Here is a 19,220-nt window from a genome sequence, read left to right as displayed (position 1 = left end):
TAAGTGAGGGGAATATTCTGGGGTTTTATTTGTCTGGGTTTACATAGATGTGGCATTTTTGAAGGTAGGAGCATGGTACAAGCAACTTCCCAAGGTCTCTACTGACAGGAGCATTTTAAAGGAAGCAAATTAAAATTCTTAAGATTGGAGTTTTATTCATACTGCCCCTACTGCCAAATAAAATGCACATTAAGCCTAAAAATAGAAAGAATTTACAATTCATTGTTTTTTTTTTCCTCTTGAGCAGCCTGGCTACCCTTTCAGCAGAATGTACAATTTTGTTTCTGGAGTCAAGCCACAGTGCATTTCATCCAGGATGGTGCAGTTAACAGAGGCAAAGCCTGACCAGCTCAGACAGAGTATTAGTCATTTAATCCACAGGGTTGTTATATTTTATTCGACAGTTGGTTAATTCTTCCCCCCTGATGCCAGAGGCACAACGAGGGCCAGATTTACCTGCCTAAGTAAAAACTCTGCATCTTTGCAATTGTGCTGGAGGAGATGCCCAAATATGTAACTCTTTCGGTCCCAGCACTTCAAAGAGTGCCTCCCGTGGTCACTGTGGCAGAGTGGATGATATGAGACCAGTCAGGACGCCTGGGCTGTGACTTCAACCCAAGGTCAACAGTATTTAGCGTTGGTTTCCTTTGCATTAAAATGTGTTTGTATGGATAATTATAATTGTAGGTACCCTTCCAAAGTGATTTAAAAAGAAACCAATATTAGATGCCGCATCTCTTTTAAGTGCCATGAATGATATAGTGTTGATATAAAATAACAATATTCTGTCCATCTGGAGATAGATGATTAACACATATGAGTTGGTCAATAGTTTAAGAGAGGCCACAAAGGCAGTGCTGTCACTGAATGTTATATACAAGTGACTGGATGAATTACATTAAATTGGTAGCCCAAAGTTCAGGAGATGGAGCTCTGGTGATCTATCTACTCCAGAGGTCTTACAAAATGACTTCAGCTGGACTTTAATGGGTATGTTGGATTTCTGTTGTGATAGTAGGGGAGGCCAATTTTTTACAAAAGGAATGTCACATACATGAAATTGTAAAAATCAGGTGTACAAAATTGCAAAATTTTCTATTTGGCTGAAACTAAAATTTGTTACAGCTAGTTATAATTTACACACATACACACACACACACACACTTTGGAACCTAATCTTTACTATTTTTCACTGTTTTGGCTGTTTGATTTTTAGGAAAACTAATTTTTGTTTCCTTACTTAGGAGCCTTCAGAAATTTGGGTCCAGAGAATGATATATTTAGAGCTATAGCTTTCAAGGGTTAATCGGTAGTAATTATGAGTATAAACTGTGGTAATATGAGGTCAAAAACAAGACCGGTTGGGATGATATTACAGCAGTCCTGGCATCAGATGCTCAGGGTAAGAACCAAAAGGTATCCTTTGTGACCACAGACCCAATGAATCCTGTCATTTTAGAGTTGGATGCAGTCTTCATCTGTTTGTTGTCACTAGGTTTTTTCTGTATGAGGCTAAGAATCTAAATATCTAAGAGGTTAACAAATTTTCTCAAAGAGAAAAATCACTAATTAACATCACATGTGGATATTCTACAATTGGGGTAAGGGGCTACCTGACATTTGATAGAGTTCTCATTCTTTTCTTTTTTTTTTTTTTTGAGATGCAGTCTCACCCTGTCACCCAGGCTGGAGTGCAGTGGTGCAATCTGGGCTCACTGCAACCTCCGCCTCCAGGGTTCAGGCGATTCTCCTGCCTTAACCTTCCGAGTGGCTGGGATTACAGGTGTGTGCCACCACGCCTGGCTAATTTTTTGTATCTTTAGTAGAGACAGGGTTTCGCCTTGTTGGCCAGAGTGGTCTCGAACTCCCGACCTTGTGATCTGCCCGCCTCGGCCTCCCAAAATGCTGGGATTACAGGCATGAGCCACCACGCCTGACCAGGGTTCTCATTTTTGAAGGTGATATTTTGAGATGAACAGATGGGTAAAAGCCAGCCTTTCTACTGACTTCTCTGTTTCTTTAAGAAAGGATGAAGGATAAATCATACTGGAAAAGACACATTGTGGATAGCCAGCTATACAAGTAGGAATCAGAGAAGACCTCCATATCTCAAGGCTTGAATCACAGAATAGGGAGTGGGGCATTCGCTGGAAGGGAGAGAGCTGCAGCCGTTAGCTGATGGTATCGGCTGGAAGTCAAGTTGAGAGGGTCTGTGGCCACTCAGGTGGGTCAGTGATATGGAAATAAAAGCTGACAGTCACCCATGGGTCATGGAGCTTTTAGCACTGATGAGATGTGGCAGCAAGGAGGACCATGTGCTGGTGTTGGCTGGCCAGTGATTGCACTTGTCCAGGAAACAGGAACATTTATTCTTTCAAGTAAGTATTGCCCATCAGTTTTTCTGTGACAGCTGCTAATGTCCCTGCTGCAGATCTCCCAGCTAGGATCTTAGTCAGTATTCTCTCTGCTGGATGCTGTTTTACATCAAATTGTGGTGAACAATCCCTTAGAAAATGCCTTATTGGCCGGGCGCAGTGGCTTACGCCTGTAATCCCAGCACTTTGGGAGGCCGAGACGGGCGGATCACGAGGTCAGGAGATCCAGACCATCCTGGCTAACACGATGAAACCCCGTCTGTACTAAAAAAAACTACAAAAAAAAAAAAAAAAATTAGCCGGGCGTGGTGGTGGGCGCTTGTAGTCCCAGCTACACGGGAGGCCGAGGCAGGAGAATGGCGCGAACCCGGGGGGGGGGGGGGGGGGCGGAACTTGCAGTGAGCCGAGATCGCGCCACTGCACTCCAGGCTGGGCGACAGAGCGAGACTCCGTCTCAAAAAAAAAAAAAAAAAGAAAGAAAGAAAATGCCTTATTGAGGTGGCAACTCCTATGAACAGGGTCTTCCTCTTTTCTCTTTTTATTTATTTGCTGGCTTCTTTGTTTATTTAAGGCATACTCTTTGTCTTTTGAACACATAGCCACATTTATTTTTCCTTTATCTCCCTGAAATTGCTTCTTCTCTCCTTCAGTGAATGCAACTTTTAAGCTCCTAAGGACAGTTTGGAGCTCCGGCCTGCAGGATAGACCCGAAATGAGCTGTGATACCCTGCTCTGACTGTGTTTCATCTTGGGTGCCTGAATCCCAGTGGAGGCTTTTTGATGTGGACATTATAAGGGACTCAAAGAGTTTTGTTGAACAAACGTTCCTTTCTGGCCCAAGATAGAATTTTACTGCATATCAGTTCTATGGAAAGTCATATTAAGATTTAAAAAGGTGGTTTTAATCAGGGAAAAATATGTATGGCCAAATGTCCTCAGAATTCACAAAACCAAGGTTTTTGATATTTTTTCTTTTCACTTAGAGAAATCTGTGTGTGATATTCAACATCTAGGTGGTTGTATTATTCAGGGTTCTCCAAAGAAACAGAAGCAATAAGGGGAGGGGAGAGAGAAAGAAAGAGGGAGAGAGAGAGATTGGGGTGGGGGGTGGGGAGAGAGAGAGAGAGAGAGTGATTGATTATGGAATTTACTCATGCAATTATGGAGGCGCCTAAGTCCCAAGATCTGCCTTCTGCAAGCTGGACAACCAAGAATGCCAGTGGTATAATTCAGTCCAAGTTGGAAGCCCTGAGAATTGGGTGGGGGTGGAACCAATGGTGTAAGTCCTGGTCCAAGTCCAAAGTCCTGAGAACCAGGAACTCTGATGTCCGAGGGCCAGGGGAGACAGATGGATATCCCAGCTCAAAAAGAAAAAGGGAATTCACCCTCCCTCTGCCTTTTCTATTCAACACCTCCAAGGATTGGATGATGCTGGCCCACACTGGAGAGGGTGGATTTTCTCAGCCTACTGATTCAGACACTAATGTCTTCTAGAAAATCCCTTACAGATACACCCAGATAAGTTTTATCAGCTCTTTGGGCATCACTTAGCCAAGTCAAGTTGACACATAAAATTAACCATCACCATAGTTGCCAAGAGGTAAATGCTATCTTGTCTGGGGATGTGGCTATCCAGGCACCACTAGAATGACTGAAAGGAAAAGGTGTGGAGCCTTTTACCCATTGTAATTCTTAAATAAATAGTCTGGGTACATAGGAAACCCTGCCCTGAGACTTACCGAGTAAAGATATAGGAGCTGGACTTGGCCTCTGAAGGGCCTATGTGAGGATGTGCCTTTGGAAAGCCCTGAAATTTTCAGAAAAAGGAACATTATAGATACAATTCTAGAGATTCGGTTTCAAATGGACAGGAGGCTACTTGGTGTATAAAATCCCACCCCTTGCAGTTTTAAAACAATGAATCCTTGTGGAAAGTATGAAGAATTCTATGGCATTTATTATAGGAGCACCAAAATCTTGCTTTCTTTTATTAACTTATTTTTTATTTCTATAAAACAGTAGGCAAACCAAGCATTCTACCCATTTAAAAAAATTTCTTTGTATTTGGAAACTGAGCTGATAAGAGAAAGGAGATATAATCCTTTACTTCATTGCTAGCTGACTTTCTTGCCTCAATACAGGAAACCACCCAAGGAAGGCTTAGCAGAAGGCTGAGTCTGCCAGATTACATCTTTATTTTAATTTGGCAATAAACTAGTGTACAAACTGTGCTATAAAACATTGCCTCCAACGGCATCTCTCAGTCTGTCTTAAACACCTCACTAAACATGATGTGTTGGGAAACATTTGAAAGGAGAGAAAACAAAGAGCAGATGTGACTGTAAGGAAATTGAAAAAAAAAAAAATAAAACAGGAGAGAAGTATAAGAATCTGTGTATACTTCAGCTTTGCTGTCTATGCCGGGGCAAGGGCTCTTGGTGCCTCTGTTAGGATTTGCAATGGAGAAGTATTTGTAAAGTGGATTGCCATATTGTGAAACCAGCATGAACACGGTCAGGACTCTGGCTGCTGAGCGGCTGGAGAGCAGAGGCCCCTTGCTGTCCTTATCCAGACCTCTTCTTCAGGTAGCTCCAGAGAAGGGCTGCTGCCCCTGACCAAGAGCAGGAAGGCCTGTTCTTCTGTCCTGTGCAGTCCCCACCCTCGTGGACGTCCAAGACCACCTAGAGCATGAACGCAGTTCCTACACAAACAGGCAAGAAGTACAATTGAACAAAACAGGCTGGGTCCAGACTGTGGGAAGTTGGAGAGCAGGCGTTCATTTAGAAGGAGGGAGGGAGGCTATCAAGCTCTAGCCTGCTCTTCTTGCCATGTAGGAAGGTGGGTCCAATGTCACCAGACCTTCAGAATTCTTTCTTTTTTGAGAGAAGTAATTCTGCTTTGTTTTCAATGTGAAATTTTCTTATTTTTATATGTGTAACAATGACCTCAAAAATTTCAAAAGAAGCACTGCATAGGACGAATAAACCTCATCTGCTGCCCTGTGGTTGTCCTTTCTTCTTTCCCATTATCTTTGTTTTACTTTGTTCATGGCTTTCCCTTTTGATTTTATTTGAGAAGATGTTATTATTATTTTTTTTTTTTTGCAATTTTTTGAAAAAAGTACATTCAAATAAATGATTGGTTTTATTGAGGGAGAATAAAACCTTTAGGACAGTTTGGTGGGCCACCCTTTATTTTGTGGCAGTTCTAGAATATTTGTAAGTTTATATTGACTCGCTTATTTTGGAGCTCTGTGAGTCCACATTCCAAGTAAGAACATGTAGAAAACTTGCTTCATTCCTGATCTTCTTTAAATTCCAAAGGATCACAGTTTATGAAATAAACAGAAAATCCTAAGGCCTGTATGTTGGCCTTCCCTTCAACATTTTTTGGTACATACGTGTCAGACACCAAAACATTCTTTTAAAGGCGGAAAATAGGCTTTGATAGGGAGATTCTGTTTACAAATAATGGAAAATCTATTTTTTTTTTCTTTTTTTTGGGACATAGTCTTGCTGTCTTACCCAGGCTGGAGTGCAGTGATGTGATCTTGGCTCACTGCAACCTCTACCTCCCGAGTTCCAGCGATTCTCCTGCCTCAACTTCCCGAATAGCTGGGATTACAGGCACCTTCCACCATGCCTGGCTAATTTTTGTATTTTTTTAGTAGAAACGCGGTTTGACCATGTTGGCCAGGCTGGTCTTGAACTCCTGGCCTCAAGTGATCTGCCTCGGCCTCCCAAAATGCTGAGATTACAGGCGTGAGCCCTGTGCCCAGCTGGAAACCTTAAATATTAACAGTCAGCATTCTCTCCATAAATGAAAACTGACTTTCAGTTAAAATCATATGTTGATAGAAAAGGAAAAATGGACTGCCAATGTGATGAACAGCCAATGACAGAATTTTAGTAACATGCATAAAAGTGAATTTTATTTAAAAAGAACTAATTTTAGTTCTCTGCCTTCTCTCTCTCTACCAGTCCTGCAATGTTTTTAAAGTTTCATATCTATTCTACATGTATATCTATAAACATATCTATAAACAAAAAAATCTTCTCTTTATTCCTTTTAATCATTCCTTTCTTTTTCTTTCTTTTTTTTTTTTTGAGACAGAGTCTAGCTCTATCACCCAGGCTGGAGTGCAATGGTGCGATCTCAGCTCACTGCAACCTCCACCTTCCGGGTTCAAGCGATTCTCCTGCCTCAGCCTCCCAAGTAGCTGAGATAACAGGCACGTGCCACCACGCCCGGCTAATTTTTGTATTTTTTAGTAGAGGCGCGGCTTCACTGTCTTGACCAGGCTGGTCTCGAACTCCTGACTTTGTGATCTGCCTGCCTCAGCCTCCCAAAGTGCTGGGATTACAAGCGTGAGCCACTGCGCCCAGCCAATCGTTCCTTTCTTTTCCTGAGTGAGCCCTCACGGAAGGGAGATACTTATCATGGCTGCTTTGAATGGCGAACATTCCCTGGGAAATAATGACGACTTAATAAGAAAACAGATGCCAGTGCTTTCAAAATCTCAGTCATATTTAGGTTTCTCACCACTGACTGACAGTAGAGTGAGCTGGTAAGAGGATCAGCTGTCTCCTCTGTCAGGTCCTACCCCTGCTCTGTGACCTTCAACAGGTCATTTAAATGTAGTTTCTCCAACTGTAAAGTGGAAATAATAATAAGAGTATCTGGCTCCTGGGGCTATTTGATGATACTGAGATAACGCATGCAAAATATAAACACAGAGCCTGGCACATAGCAAAAACGGCATAGATACCAGCCACTGTATTATCCAAAGACCTGAAAAATAGCACTTCCAGTGTGGTGCAGCTGGAATTAGAGAAAGCCTGTCTTAGTCAGAGGCTGTCTTATCCCAGTGTCTTTCCAGTACGTAGAGCTACAGGCACTTTAATCAATTTAATTTAAATGCCTTTTTAGACAATCACTAGAAGGTCCTGTGAAAGCAGAATGAATGGAACAGGACAGATGGATATACGGTACTTAGAAATATTATTGATTATAATAATAGAACACCATTAAATATTAAAGTATTTATCTTTACACTAACTCTATTTGCTTTTGAATAGACCTAGCAGCCCCTTAATGTCAAAAGGGCGAGTTGAGATAAAGACAAATTGATCCTTGAAATTCAACCCCCCGGGGATATTCAAATGATTTCTGCACAAGCACAAACACTTAGGAAACTGATATCTACCTAATATCATCATGTTTCCCCAAGGCACTGCATTAAGTTAAAAGGCACTCAGTTTTTTATAAGAAATATGTTGAGCAGTATATACCATGCTGGTTTGGCAGGGTTTTCATGTGCTTGAAATTTCCCAATGTCAGAGCTGATTTCTAATCTCATGAATATGTAAGTAATTTAAGTATCCAAGTACAAAACTGGCAATTAGAGTGGAAACCAGGGAGCTCGCTAAATGTCAACCCCAACACTTGTTTATAAAACAAATTCTCAAGCTGAAATGCCATCCTATGCAAACAAGGAAGGCCTGCGTTCACCTTAGATACCATGTTTAAACAGGTTGTATCATTATTTTTCAATTGCTACCTTTGATCTGCCTGTTTCTAATGATTTGGAAAAAAAAAAAAAAAAAAAAAAAAAACAGAGCTCCAAGAATAAGGAGAAATGAACATTTTAAAACAAACAATTGGGTTTAAGATGTGAACAGGCACAATTGTGCTATTTGATAGTTTTGTAGGCTTTGAAAGAGAGGTATTTGTATGTCCAAATTTTTAGCTAGTTCTTCATCTGTTCTATGCCACCAACACTTGGCTTTAAGAACGTTTAAGGGGCCGGGCGTGGTGGCTCATGCCTGTAATCTCAGCACTTTAGGAGGCCGAGGCGAGCAGATCATTTGAGGTCATGAGTTCAAGACCAGCCTACCACCCCCACCCCCCGGCTCTACTAAAAATACAAAAATTGGCTGGGTGTGGTGGTGTATGCCTGTGATCCTAGCTAATGGGAAGGCTGAGGCAGGGGAATCGCTTGAACCCTGGAGGCAGAGGTTGCAGTGAGCCGAGATGGCATCACTGTACTCCAACCTGAACAACAGAGTGAGACTCTGTCTCAAAAAAATAAATAAAAATAAATAAATAAATAAGAATCTTTAAGGCCAAGATTTTATCTTATCATGTTCCTATATACCTCCAGACCTGGGTGCACAGGAGGTGTTCACAAATCAAACTCGCCCACAGTCGTATATTGACCCGCCCTTCCCAACCGGCTCCAGTTCCGTAGTCTAATCTTCTAAGCTTCAGAGCACCACCCTCAACTGTAGTGCTTGTGACAGACTTCAGTGACATCTAGGGAGTGGACAGTGACAAATCTGATAAATCCAACTGCAGGAGAGATTGATGGAACCAGCAATAGGCCATCATTCCCAGCCTTCATCAACAAAGCCTGACTGCTCAGCTTTGATACTCTTATCTTTTGACTTTAATGACATTTGGATCCAGTCTACATCAGTTCCCCACAAGTATTGGTAAGATTGCATCTACCCAGCCTGGTTCCAGGCTCTCTTTATAGCCCCAGCTTCCACTTCACTCTGTTATGCATCCCAGCCAAACTGGGTCTCTTGCTATTGACCAAAGAAATGTGAGAACACCACCCTGAGTTTTGCCGCTCTGTTTATTTGCACAGACTGACCCATTCCCCTGGAACACTGTTTCTGCATATCTTCATTCTAAGACATGTTAATTGTACTACAAAGCCCACTATGAATTATTTTGCAAATTCTAAACTTTTCCTCTAAAACGTAGGCCACTACAACACAGGCCAGTACAACACTGTACACAAAATATTAGACATTACTGTAGGTTGTGATACCACTAATACACTAACATTTTCTTTGAGAAACTTTATGGGGGCAGGGTTGGGTGTGAGGTCTGGATTGGGCATCATGTCTCTCTCACTATCTGCTCTCTGTACTGAACAGTCAAGGTAAAGACTCATATCAGCTCTTAGTGAAGTTTGCAGAATCCTTTTAAGTGTTGCAGATTTTGGTTCCCCTTAGTGTGGGTTCTGGCCCCCTCCTATGCCGTGGAACGAGAGCATCAGAACATACTTCTGAGGACAGCGTTTTTCTCTGGACTGATTCTCTTTCTTCTTATTGAGGGTGATGGAAAAAAGAACTTGATATTTGTGATGCCTCAGGCCTGGCATTAGGAATTTATATGAAGTCCTTAAGGTACCATCTCTTTCTTGCTAAAAAGGATGCAGGAATAGCAGTGAGAATCAGAGAGTCATGAGGTGGATGAGTGCTTTGTACCCAGGCCATCCCCAGGGCAATATTAGGATAAGGCAAATAAAATAGAACTGGCAGCATTTTCTGTCAGCCTTTTCAAGAAGTACAATTCGCAGGCCCCCTGCTTCCAAAATGTTAAGAGGAGAGAAGGAAAGAGGAGTGGGCAGGCAACCTTGAAAAGAGCCGACAGCAGGATGTTTTCCGCCAACGCAGACGCCTTCTAAGGAGCCTGTGTGGAGAAGCCCCAGGAAACTGCCCCCTGACCGGGGAAGCCGCCGTGGGAAGCTTTGTGGTGAACAACATCTGGTCCCATGAACCAAAGACTTAAAACGTTATCACAACTCTTAGCTTCTATGGAATTCTCCTAGCACAAATTTCTGTGGAATGGATGCTCTTTCACACATTTCCCAGCTGCAGAAGAGAATTCCATCACGTGCACATGTCTAACAATCTGCAAAGAGAGGATACGTTGATCCGATTTAGAAATATTGAAAAGACTTTTTAAGGACACTGACAGTTGCAAGCTTGTGTATCACCACAAGGAGCTGAGTTTCTTATCTAGTAGCAAGTTGTCACTCTTCTAGGGATTTAACCAAAATGTGAATGTTAAGGTGGAAATGAAAGTTGGAAATGGCTGCTCCCCTTCTCTCATCCCATCTTTATCTGCTGTAGACTAGGAATCTTGAGCAAAACCAGTGCATCCCATTCTTTCCCTCCCCCAGTTTATTTTGTCCTGCTGTGGCATCCCTCTTTATCATTCCTTATAGCCGGTGCCCACCATACAACTTGCAGCTCCAAAGACATCCAGAGGAAGGCGCCAGAGATGCCTAAGAGTTGGCTCAAAGCTGTCAATGAAACTAACCCTGGTGATTTCATCCTTTGGAATTAAGTGTATTTTTATCTGCATTCTTCTTAAAGCAAACAAAGACAGATGGCAAGGAAAGAAGCCAATGTGAAAGATGTCTTTAAAAAAAAAAAAAAAAAAAAAAAAACCTTTCAGGAGAGGAACATGTCAGGAAAGAGAGAGAAATGCTAATAGCTCCAGACCAGCATAATGACAGTCTGGAGGGTTAGGCCTTAAGGCTGCTGATAGATCTTGAGCACAGGTGAGTGTTGGGTTTGTGCTCATTAAGTTGTATTTACTAATACAAGGATGTAGTCACAGATACTTTAGAATGATTTTAGACAGGATTTTCTGTGTTGCATTCTTATTGCAGATATAACTAACTAGAATCTTTCCTTGTTCTCTAACATTTCTGCTCCTTCAGTTCTTTTTCAACATTTATAGTAATGTTAGCTAAACCAAATCAAACCCTCTAAGAATGGCAATTTTAAGTTCATGACACGGCACTAGTAGAGGCACAATGGCCTCCTAAAACTAGATTAAGTACTCTTCCATCCTCTTCTTAATCCTTCTGTCTTTCTCTAAGCTTGGCATAGCTAGAGAAAGCTGCTGCTGCTTTCTCTGATGTGACAGATAGTAATGATAGTTCTCAGTTCTGTGTTCTGACGGTCAAACCTTGGAGCCAGAGACAGACAGGCAGGGAAATAAATCTTATTTAGGTGCTGCCAACACTATGAATTTTATTAAAGGACATTGACTCATTCTACAGGGAAAGCCTTCCACTGGTGGCTGAGACAGTCATTGGGTAAAATGCTTTGATACCATTCCCTTCTTTGTGGAGGAGCACTTTGCTGCCAGACTCTGTAGGTTTAATTAACACGTTAACTTGAATGGCTGAGTTGTTGTTTTCTTTTTAGTCAGTATAACACCAGACTGGACAACTAACTTTTTAGGGAGAAAATGTCTGAAGTAGTAGGTGGAGAATACAGAGCAGTTTTGTCTAAAGGTGAGTATTCAAGACTCTGCTTTCAAATCCTTGGGAGTTGCAAATACACTGATATTTATAGGGTTTTGTGGATGTGTGTTTTGTTTGTTTTTAGGTATATGCCTCTAATTATAAATCCATGGAACTAAAATATATTCCTCTGATAAATTTTCTTTGTCCACCAATTGTGAAACCTGGGTGCTTTATTAGGTAGAAACATGACTAGGAAATTCACGTGGTGCCAAATCATTATCTTTTTCATTTATCATCTACTGTTTGAGGCACCTGTACATGTAGAAGGATAGGATTTCCAACATCTAAAAGCTTCGCAATCTCATTAAAGAGGCAGGAAGTGGCCTTAGAAATTTTAGAGTAATTTTAGATAGAAAGGAATTTCTGCCTTGCATTCATGAAAGATTCTCTTGAAAGGCTGTTAAGAGAATTAAATATAAATACGTGGCTGGTAGTTTGATAGCATCTGCTGTTGTTCCACAGTTCTTTGGAGATGAGACCGGTAGGAATCTTAGTAGGTAGAGGAGGGTTCATAGAGGAGGTGGCCTTTCATCTGGCTCTGAAAACAAGACTGGTGTTGAAGAAGGAAAGTCTTGAAGCCACTTTTGCCAGAGTGGGCAGCCTCAGTGAAGGCACAGCAAGGCGCGTGTGGGAAGGTGACAGGGCCAGCCCACCAGGACCAAAAGGTACCTTTGGAGAGAGTAAATTGAAAGAATCTCACTGAGCTGAATGAGAGAGGCTTGGTTTATTGGATTGTTTTGTATACCCACTGCTTGAGGGGCCTCTACATGCTCACAAATAATGAAGTTGCTCTTTGAAGATATAAACAAATGTCTTGGGACATACCTGAGTGGTCCACAGGCTCCAGATTCAAGCTTAGGGGATAAATTTACAAACAGAAAAAAAGAACCACAAATGCTGGCGCCCAACAATTCCTCATAGAGATGAATTCTCTGTGGGAACGGGAATAGCAATCCTTTGGTGTAGCCGTAGGAGCACACAGAGTTTATGTATTATTCTTGCAGCATGTATATGAGTTCAGCCTGTTACCCAGACATATTATTTTGAACTGTCCTGATACTTTAACATTTGCATTAATCTTTGTATGTTACTAAATATAGATATATCTGTTTGACATAGGCACACCACAATGGTATGAACTCTGCTCCCTTTAAACTTATAGAAAGAAGTAGAGCTCTAGGCTTAAAAAAAGAAAAAAAAAAAAGAAAAAAGAAAAGAAGACAAAGGGGAGAGAGAGAGAAGTGGATACTCTCAGGTTGGGTGCCTGCTGCTGTTGTACAATTCTCTGTGGTGAAATACCAGGTGTTCAGGACATGCTGGGAACAAGAAGCAGGCCATGCATACACTGCCTGTTTGGGTTCTCAGTTAAGACAGTGTGACCTGTCCCATCTTCTGTTATCTCTATGAGAGGAGGTGTCACCCATCTCTCCTTGGCACTTATAAAATATATCAAACATGAAATGTACCCCGGAAACCAGTCTCCCTCAGGCGTGGCCAAAGAATGAATAATAGGCTGGGCGTGGTGGCTCACACCTGTAATCCCAGCACTTTGGGAGGCTGGGATGGGCAGATCACGAGGTCAGGAGATTGAGACCATCCTGACTAACACAGTGAAACCCCATCTCTACTAAAAATCATAGTAAAAAAAAAAAATAGCCATGGGTGGTGGCAGGCACCTGTAGTTCCAGCTGCTTGGGAGGCTGAGGCAGGAGAATGGTGTGAACCCGGGAGGCAGAGCTTGCAGTGAGCCGAGATCACACCACTGCACTCCAGCCTGGGCAACAAAGTGAGACTCTATCTCAGAAAAACAAAAGCAACTGTAATCCCAGCACTTTGGGAGGCCGAGACGGGCAGATCACAAGGTCAGGAGATCGAGACCATCCTGGCTAACACGGCGAAACCCCGTCTCTACTAAAAACACAAAAAATTAGCCGGGCGAGGTGGCGGCGCCTGTGGTCCCAGCTACTCGGGAGGCTGAGGCAGGAGAATGGCGGGAACCCGGGAGGCGGAGCTTGCAGTGAGCTGAGATCCGGCCACTGCACTCCAGCCTGGGCGACAGAGCGAGACTCCGTCTCAAAAAAAAAAAAAAAAAAAAACCAAAAGCAAAAACAAAAGAATAATAAAAAAGACTTAGAAAGAAAAAGGTACAGATTCTCCTTGACTGGATGCCTGAATAATGTGTAATTATTACTTAGATAAGCTTACATAGATAAGTTGGCTTATTTATATGTTGTCCCTGTCTATCTTACCACTTTGACTCACGCTGTTCCTTTGTGAATAATGCTATTTTTAGCCATTTGAATGCTGTCATTCATTCAGGTCCCAGCTGTTTCACCACAGCATCTGGGAAGCATCCCTAAATTGGCTCCTGTCTTCTGCATTGTTTTATCACTGGCTGCCTCGTGCATTTCTCATTATGTGAGCCAGGTTCTGGTTACATTGCGTGCTCTTCCAGAACCTTGTCTAGATTTTGCACTTCTTTGCATTCCCCACAATTCTTGGCACATGCTAGGTCAAGTGGCACAGCTGACTTTATCGACAGGCAGAACACGGTGTGCATTCCAGTTCATTCAACTACTGACTTGACATGTAATTTCTAACAAGTCAGTTAATCCTTCTAAGCTTCAGTTTCCTCAACTATAAAATGAAGATATTAATCTGCCTTGCAGAGCTTGTATAAGGAATGGAGGTGGTACATGTGGAGCACTCACCTTGTGTATGGCAGGTGTTCAATAAATGTTAGGTATTATTATTACTATTGATACAATGAACTGATGCTTGTGTATGTGATGTACTATAGAACCATAGTGTTGAGTAACTTCTGTTCTTTACAGTTATACAGCTCTGCTGAGTTTGGGAGAAGGTGGCAGCTTATCCAAGAAGGGGTTGTACCAAACAGGTTCTACTGGTAAGTCTCACTTTATCTTGTAGCACATTAAGATATGATCTAGTCAGATATGACCTAGTAAATGACCATTGGAATCTTGTTCTCACCAGTGCTCTCACATAAGGTCTGTTCTTATTGGGACATGCCCACATCCCCTCAGGGCAGGATGTGACATTAGAGTAAGAAACACTTTAAGAGAATGTTAAAAAATCTATCACAGTCTTTTTGAAAAACCCCAAATGGATTATGGAGGTTAGTGAACTGCAAGGGCTTTATGAGAATTGCTTTGTTATAGTTTGGTGGAACCGTGGAGAGAGACATTTAAAAAAATCTAATAGTGACTTTTTATTATTAAAAGCCTTATATACACATATATCACATATTCAAATGAAGATTTTCAGTCTAAAGAAGTAGGTTTTATTTAGTCTAAAAGTAGATCTTCCTCTCATTCCTGATTTTAGATCTTGTAAGCCTTCTCCTTGTCATTTATTTATTTAATTATTTATTTATTTATTTAGACAGTCTCACTCTGTCGCCCAGGCTGTAGTGCAGTGGTGTGGTCTCAGCTCACTGCAACTTCCGCCTGCTGGATTCAAACAATCCTCCTGCTTTAGTCTTCCCACTAGCTTGGACTACAGGTGCATGCCACCATGGCTGGCTACTTTTTGGATTTTTAGTAGAGATGGGGTTTCACCATGTTGGTTAGGCTGGTCTTGAACTCTTGACCTCAAGTGATCTGCCCACCTCAGCCTCCCAAAGTGCTGGGATTATAGGCTTGAGTCGCCGTGCCTGGCCAGCCTTCTCCTTGTCATGTGGGACACAGTTGCTATTACTAGTTTCTCAATTATCTTTTTAGAAATGTTCTCTGAATTGCCAAACGTGTGTGTGTGGGGTGTGTGTGTGTGTGTGTGTGTGTGTGTGTGTGTGTGTGTAGTCTTACTTTGCTTGGGCTGCAGTAACAGAATACCATAGACTGGGTAGCTTAAACAACAGATATTTATTCTTCATTGTTCAAGGCTGGGGAGTTCAAGGTGCTGGCAGATTTGGTTCCTGCTGAAGACTCCCTTCCTGGCTTGCAGATGGCTCCCTTCTGTCTGTGTCCATACATGGTAGAAAGAGAGAGCTCTCATCTCTCTTCCTCTTTTTTTTTTTTTTTGAGATGCCTGCCTCAGCCTCCCCAGTAGCTGGGACTATAGGTGCCCACCACACCTGGCTAATTTTTTGTGTTTTTAGTAGAGAGGGGGTTTCACCGTGCTAGCCAGGATGATCTCACTCTCCTGACCTCATGATCCCCCAGCCTCAGCCTCCCAAAGTGCTGGGATTACAGGTGTAAGCCAGCACACCTCTTCCTTTTTTTTATCAGGGCATTAATCCCATCATGAGGACCCTATCCTCATGACCTAAGTTAAACCTAATCACTTCTTAAAGACCCTATTTGCAAATACCATCACATCATTGTGGGTTAGGGTTTCAACATATGAATTTTGAGGAGACAAAAATATTCAGTCCCTAATATATATAGATAGAGATACCCATATTTACATAAATGGTAGCTGTGCACACTGTTCTATACCTTGTTTTTTGTTTTTTTTGTTTGTTTGTTTGTTTGTTTTGCGGGGATGCAGTTTATTATGCATACATCATTATTTTTAGTTGACTACATATCATTTTGCTCTAAGACTATAGATTGGAGGTAAATCTTATGCCTAATTAATGCAAAACATAAACTATATATGTTAGTGGGATATATGTATGGGAAAAGAGAAATACGTGAAGAGAAAGAGAGAAGGGGGCAGCAAGAAAAAGAAAGGGACAAAGGAAATAGCATTCCTTTCTTTAACCACCTCAGTTCATCCCCCTAGTTAAACTAGACGTGGCTCTGTCCGTGGGAATGGGTGAGTAAAATTGAAAACAAGGAAAATATCAGAAGTTAACTTTGGCTTTTAAGTTTCCAAGGTCTTAGATTCTCGCAAAGTAAGAACAAAGCACAGAACATTCTAGTGTGATTTTGGTGTTAATATTTATCAATACCTTTGAATATACATCCTACCTCCTGCCAAAAGATGTGATTCTACCTTACCCTAATTTCTCTAATCTGCCTGTGGAAAAGACATTCAGGTTGTTTCAAGATTTTTACTACTATAAACTGTGTAACAAGGAACTAGCTCAGACAGGAGTTTAAATATCCTTTATTCATGTCATTCAGAATCACTGTGACAGTGACCTTTTAGGAGCCAATGAGCTCCCTGCAATGAGGGCAGTGAAAGTATCTCCTCTTGATTCCTCTTGAAATCACACTGCCTCTCATCAGCCTTTAGAGTTACAGGCAGAATAGATCACCAAGGTACATAATAGCTTCCCACCTCCACTCCAATTCTTTCGCTTTTATATGAACTTCTAAGAGGAATGCATTTTTATCTTTCTCATTTTCAAACACTACCCTAAAACCCCTGTGGGAGTTGAAAGCCAGAGAACTACATTAGAGAAATCTCTTAAAAAGCTAGCAAAACTGCCTGAAAAAGTTAGGCCATTTGCAAACAAACTGGCTCTGAGATAATAACACAAGGACTTCTATATGGCAAGATACCACTTTTTCCCCTATCAAAACGAGACATTTGTAACTAAAGGAGGTTTTTGTTGCACAGAAGCTTATTTACCTCTCTCCCTCTGGTGCTCTTGTTCAGGATGGTGTAAGCCTTGCTTCTAAAGTTCAAATTGACATCTCCTGTCTCCAGGAACTCAACTCTGTCTCGTACTGAATCTCCTTTCTCTGGTCAGCATTTTTTTCTCCCTCTCTTACTAATTTTGTATCGTACTCATGAGAAACCTTCATCTCTGTGTGTTTTGTCTATAAAGTATAAAGTTAGTTTATGGAAGAGAAGGTTCATGTCTTTTTCTTTCATTCTCTCCCTTTTGGGGTACATAGAAAGGCCTCAGAAAATAAGCAAATAAAGGACGGAAATAAATGAATGTTGTCCTCCTAGTTTATCCTGGAAATGCAGTTGCTGCTTTGCTAATGAAAAAGCATGAAGGACAAATCTTTTCTCAAGTCCTACTTTCAAATGACTGCAAATATCTGTTCATGGTGCCTAGAACTATACGGTAGGAAGTAGCTATTCAGAGGACTTGGCAGAAGTTGGTTCCTACCAAAAGAAACAATGAAAAATATTGACAGGATGGGCAAGAAAAAGGAACTGAGATGAAGTGGTACATATATACAGTGTTTTCTATGGCACCAGAGGTCTTATTTATGCATTATTATAACCTGAACAGACCTCACCACTGCTTCCACCAGTGCTAATTGCAATATTTTCTTGCCTATTCCTTAAAGAAGGAATCTTCTCTGTGAAAGCTTGATTAGCAAAGCTCTTCTAATCAAAAGCCATAAAATTATCTTTATAAAAACATTACACATTATTGTATATGAATTCTAATTGATCTGTTAAGTAAAAGAAATAAAACCTCCTTCTTTTGTTTTTGAAAACAGAGACACATCTTGCCCATTCAAGTCTTAATAGTGCAACAAGCACTACTTAAACTTAAGCTATTTAATCCTCATAACAAGCTTCTGAAGTAAGCTTTTGATTATCATCATTAACAGATAGGGAACCTATGGTATAGAGAAGGTAAGTAATTTGGGTAAAGTCACACAGCTGGAAAGTGCCAGAGCCAGAATTTGAGTGAAGGCTGTCTGTCACTGAAGTCTGTGCTCTACTAAATCAACAAATGCTGTTGTCTCTGCCTCTTAGCCTTATGTTCTTGTCTGGGACTGTGAGCCCTGGAAATCTAGCCCCCTCAGACATATGAATGGTGAGAACCCAGAGTTCTTTTGACCACAGTGCCAACTGTGCTTGTCAAATGGCTCACATGGGTTCCTTAAGCTTGGTTGATTTTTCTAGAGAAGGCATGGGAACTCGTAAATTGCATAGTACCATGACTGTTGATGAAAATATCGGTCTCTGCCCACATAGTCTGTATTTTCTAACTCTGAGCAACTACCTTAAGCTGACAGAAAAGTTGTCAGTCAAAGCAATATTTATTAGATTCACTTCTGGAAACCAGTTACTTCAAATTATACAGGAACTATGGGGCTATCTAGGATAATTCAGCAAAGTATAGTTAAAATAAACCTCCTTTAATCATTTCTGCTTGGAACCTGGCTATTGGGGATGTGTATGGGACTGAGGGAGATTTCACTAGTGTTAAATCAAATTGTTAAGTTACCATGGGTAATAACATAGAATTTCCCTAAAGAAGAAATGAAGACCAATTCATATTGTTTCCTCATCACCGAACACATTGATAATTATTTTTATTTCTGGTAGCAATGGTCATGCCACCCCTGGAAGTAATAAATAGCAATTGTTAAATAATTTTGGCATGTAACAGCTTATTCTTTCTTTTTTTTAGTACAGACAGGGTTTCACCGTGTTGGCCAGAATGGTCTCGATCTCTTGACCTTGTGATCCACCCGCCTCAGCCTCCCAAAGTGCTGGGATTATAGGCGTGAGCCACCATGCCCAGCCTGTAACAACTTATTCTTATGTTATCCCAGTGGTTTCTGATAATGTTACCAAAGCACTAGAAGTTTGGTCAAGACCCTACTGCACAAAAAGCCAGTCACTGAGACAGCAAGTATTGCTAAGGAAGAAGGCTTTAATCAGGTGCTGCAGCCAAGGAGATGGGGACTCAATCTCAAATCCATCTCCCTGACTAAAAGTACGGGTTTTTTTTGTTTTTTGTTTTTTGTTTTTTTTTTGCAGGAAATCAATGTAACAGGGTGTAAAACAGGAACTGGGGAGGGGCAAGGAGGCATCTGGTTCATGGTCTGATGAGTTTC

General features: G+C 41.4%; 1 protein-coding gene across 8 annotated transcripts in view; it reads left to right on the top strand.

Annotated features, from left to right (window-relative positions):
• Window positions 1–19,220, top strand: part of SORCS1 (sortilin related VPS10 domain containing receptor 1) — a 591,779-nt gene that overhangs the window by 388,441 nt on the left and 184,118 nt on the right. For all 8 annotated transcript variants that reach the window (XM_005566385.4, XM_005566384.4, XM_065521387.1 and 5 more), the window contains exon 5: window positions 14,328–14,401. In XM_005566385.4, the coding sequence (XP_005566442.3) occupies window positions 14,328–14,401 (74 nt within the window). The remainder of the gene's footprint in view (window positions 1–14,327; window positions 14,402–19,220) is intronic.

Source organism: Macaca fascicularis, chromosome 9 (assembly GCF_037993035.2).
Source record: "Macaca fascicularis isolate 582-1 chromosome 9, T2T-MFA8v1.1".
NCBI classification, from domain to species: domain Eukaryota; kingdom Metazoa; phylum Chordata; class Mammalia; order Primates; family Cercopithecidae; genus Macaca; species Macaca fascicularis.
The sequence above is the reverse complement of the archived record's forward strand: the minus strand, read 5'-3'. Positions and strand labels throughout refer to the sequence as shown.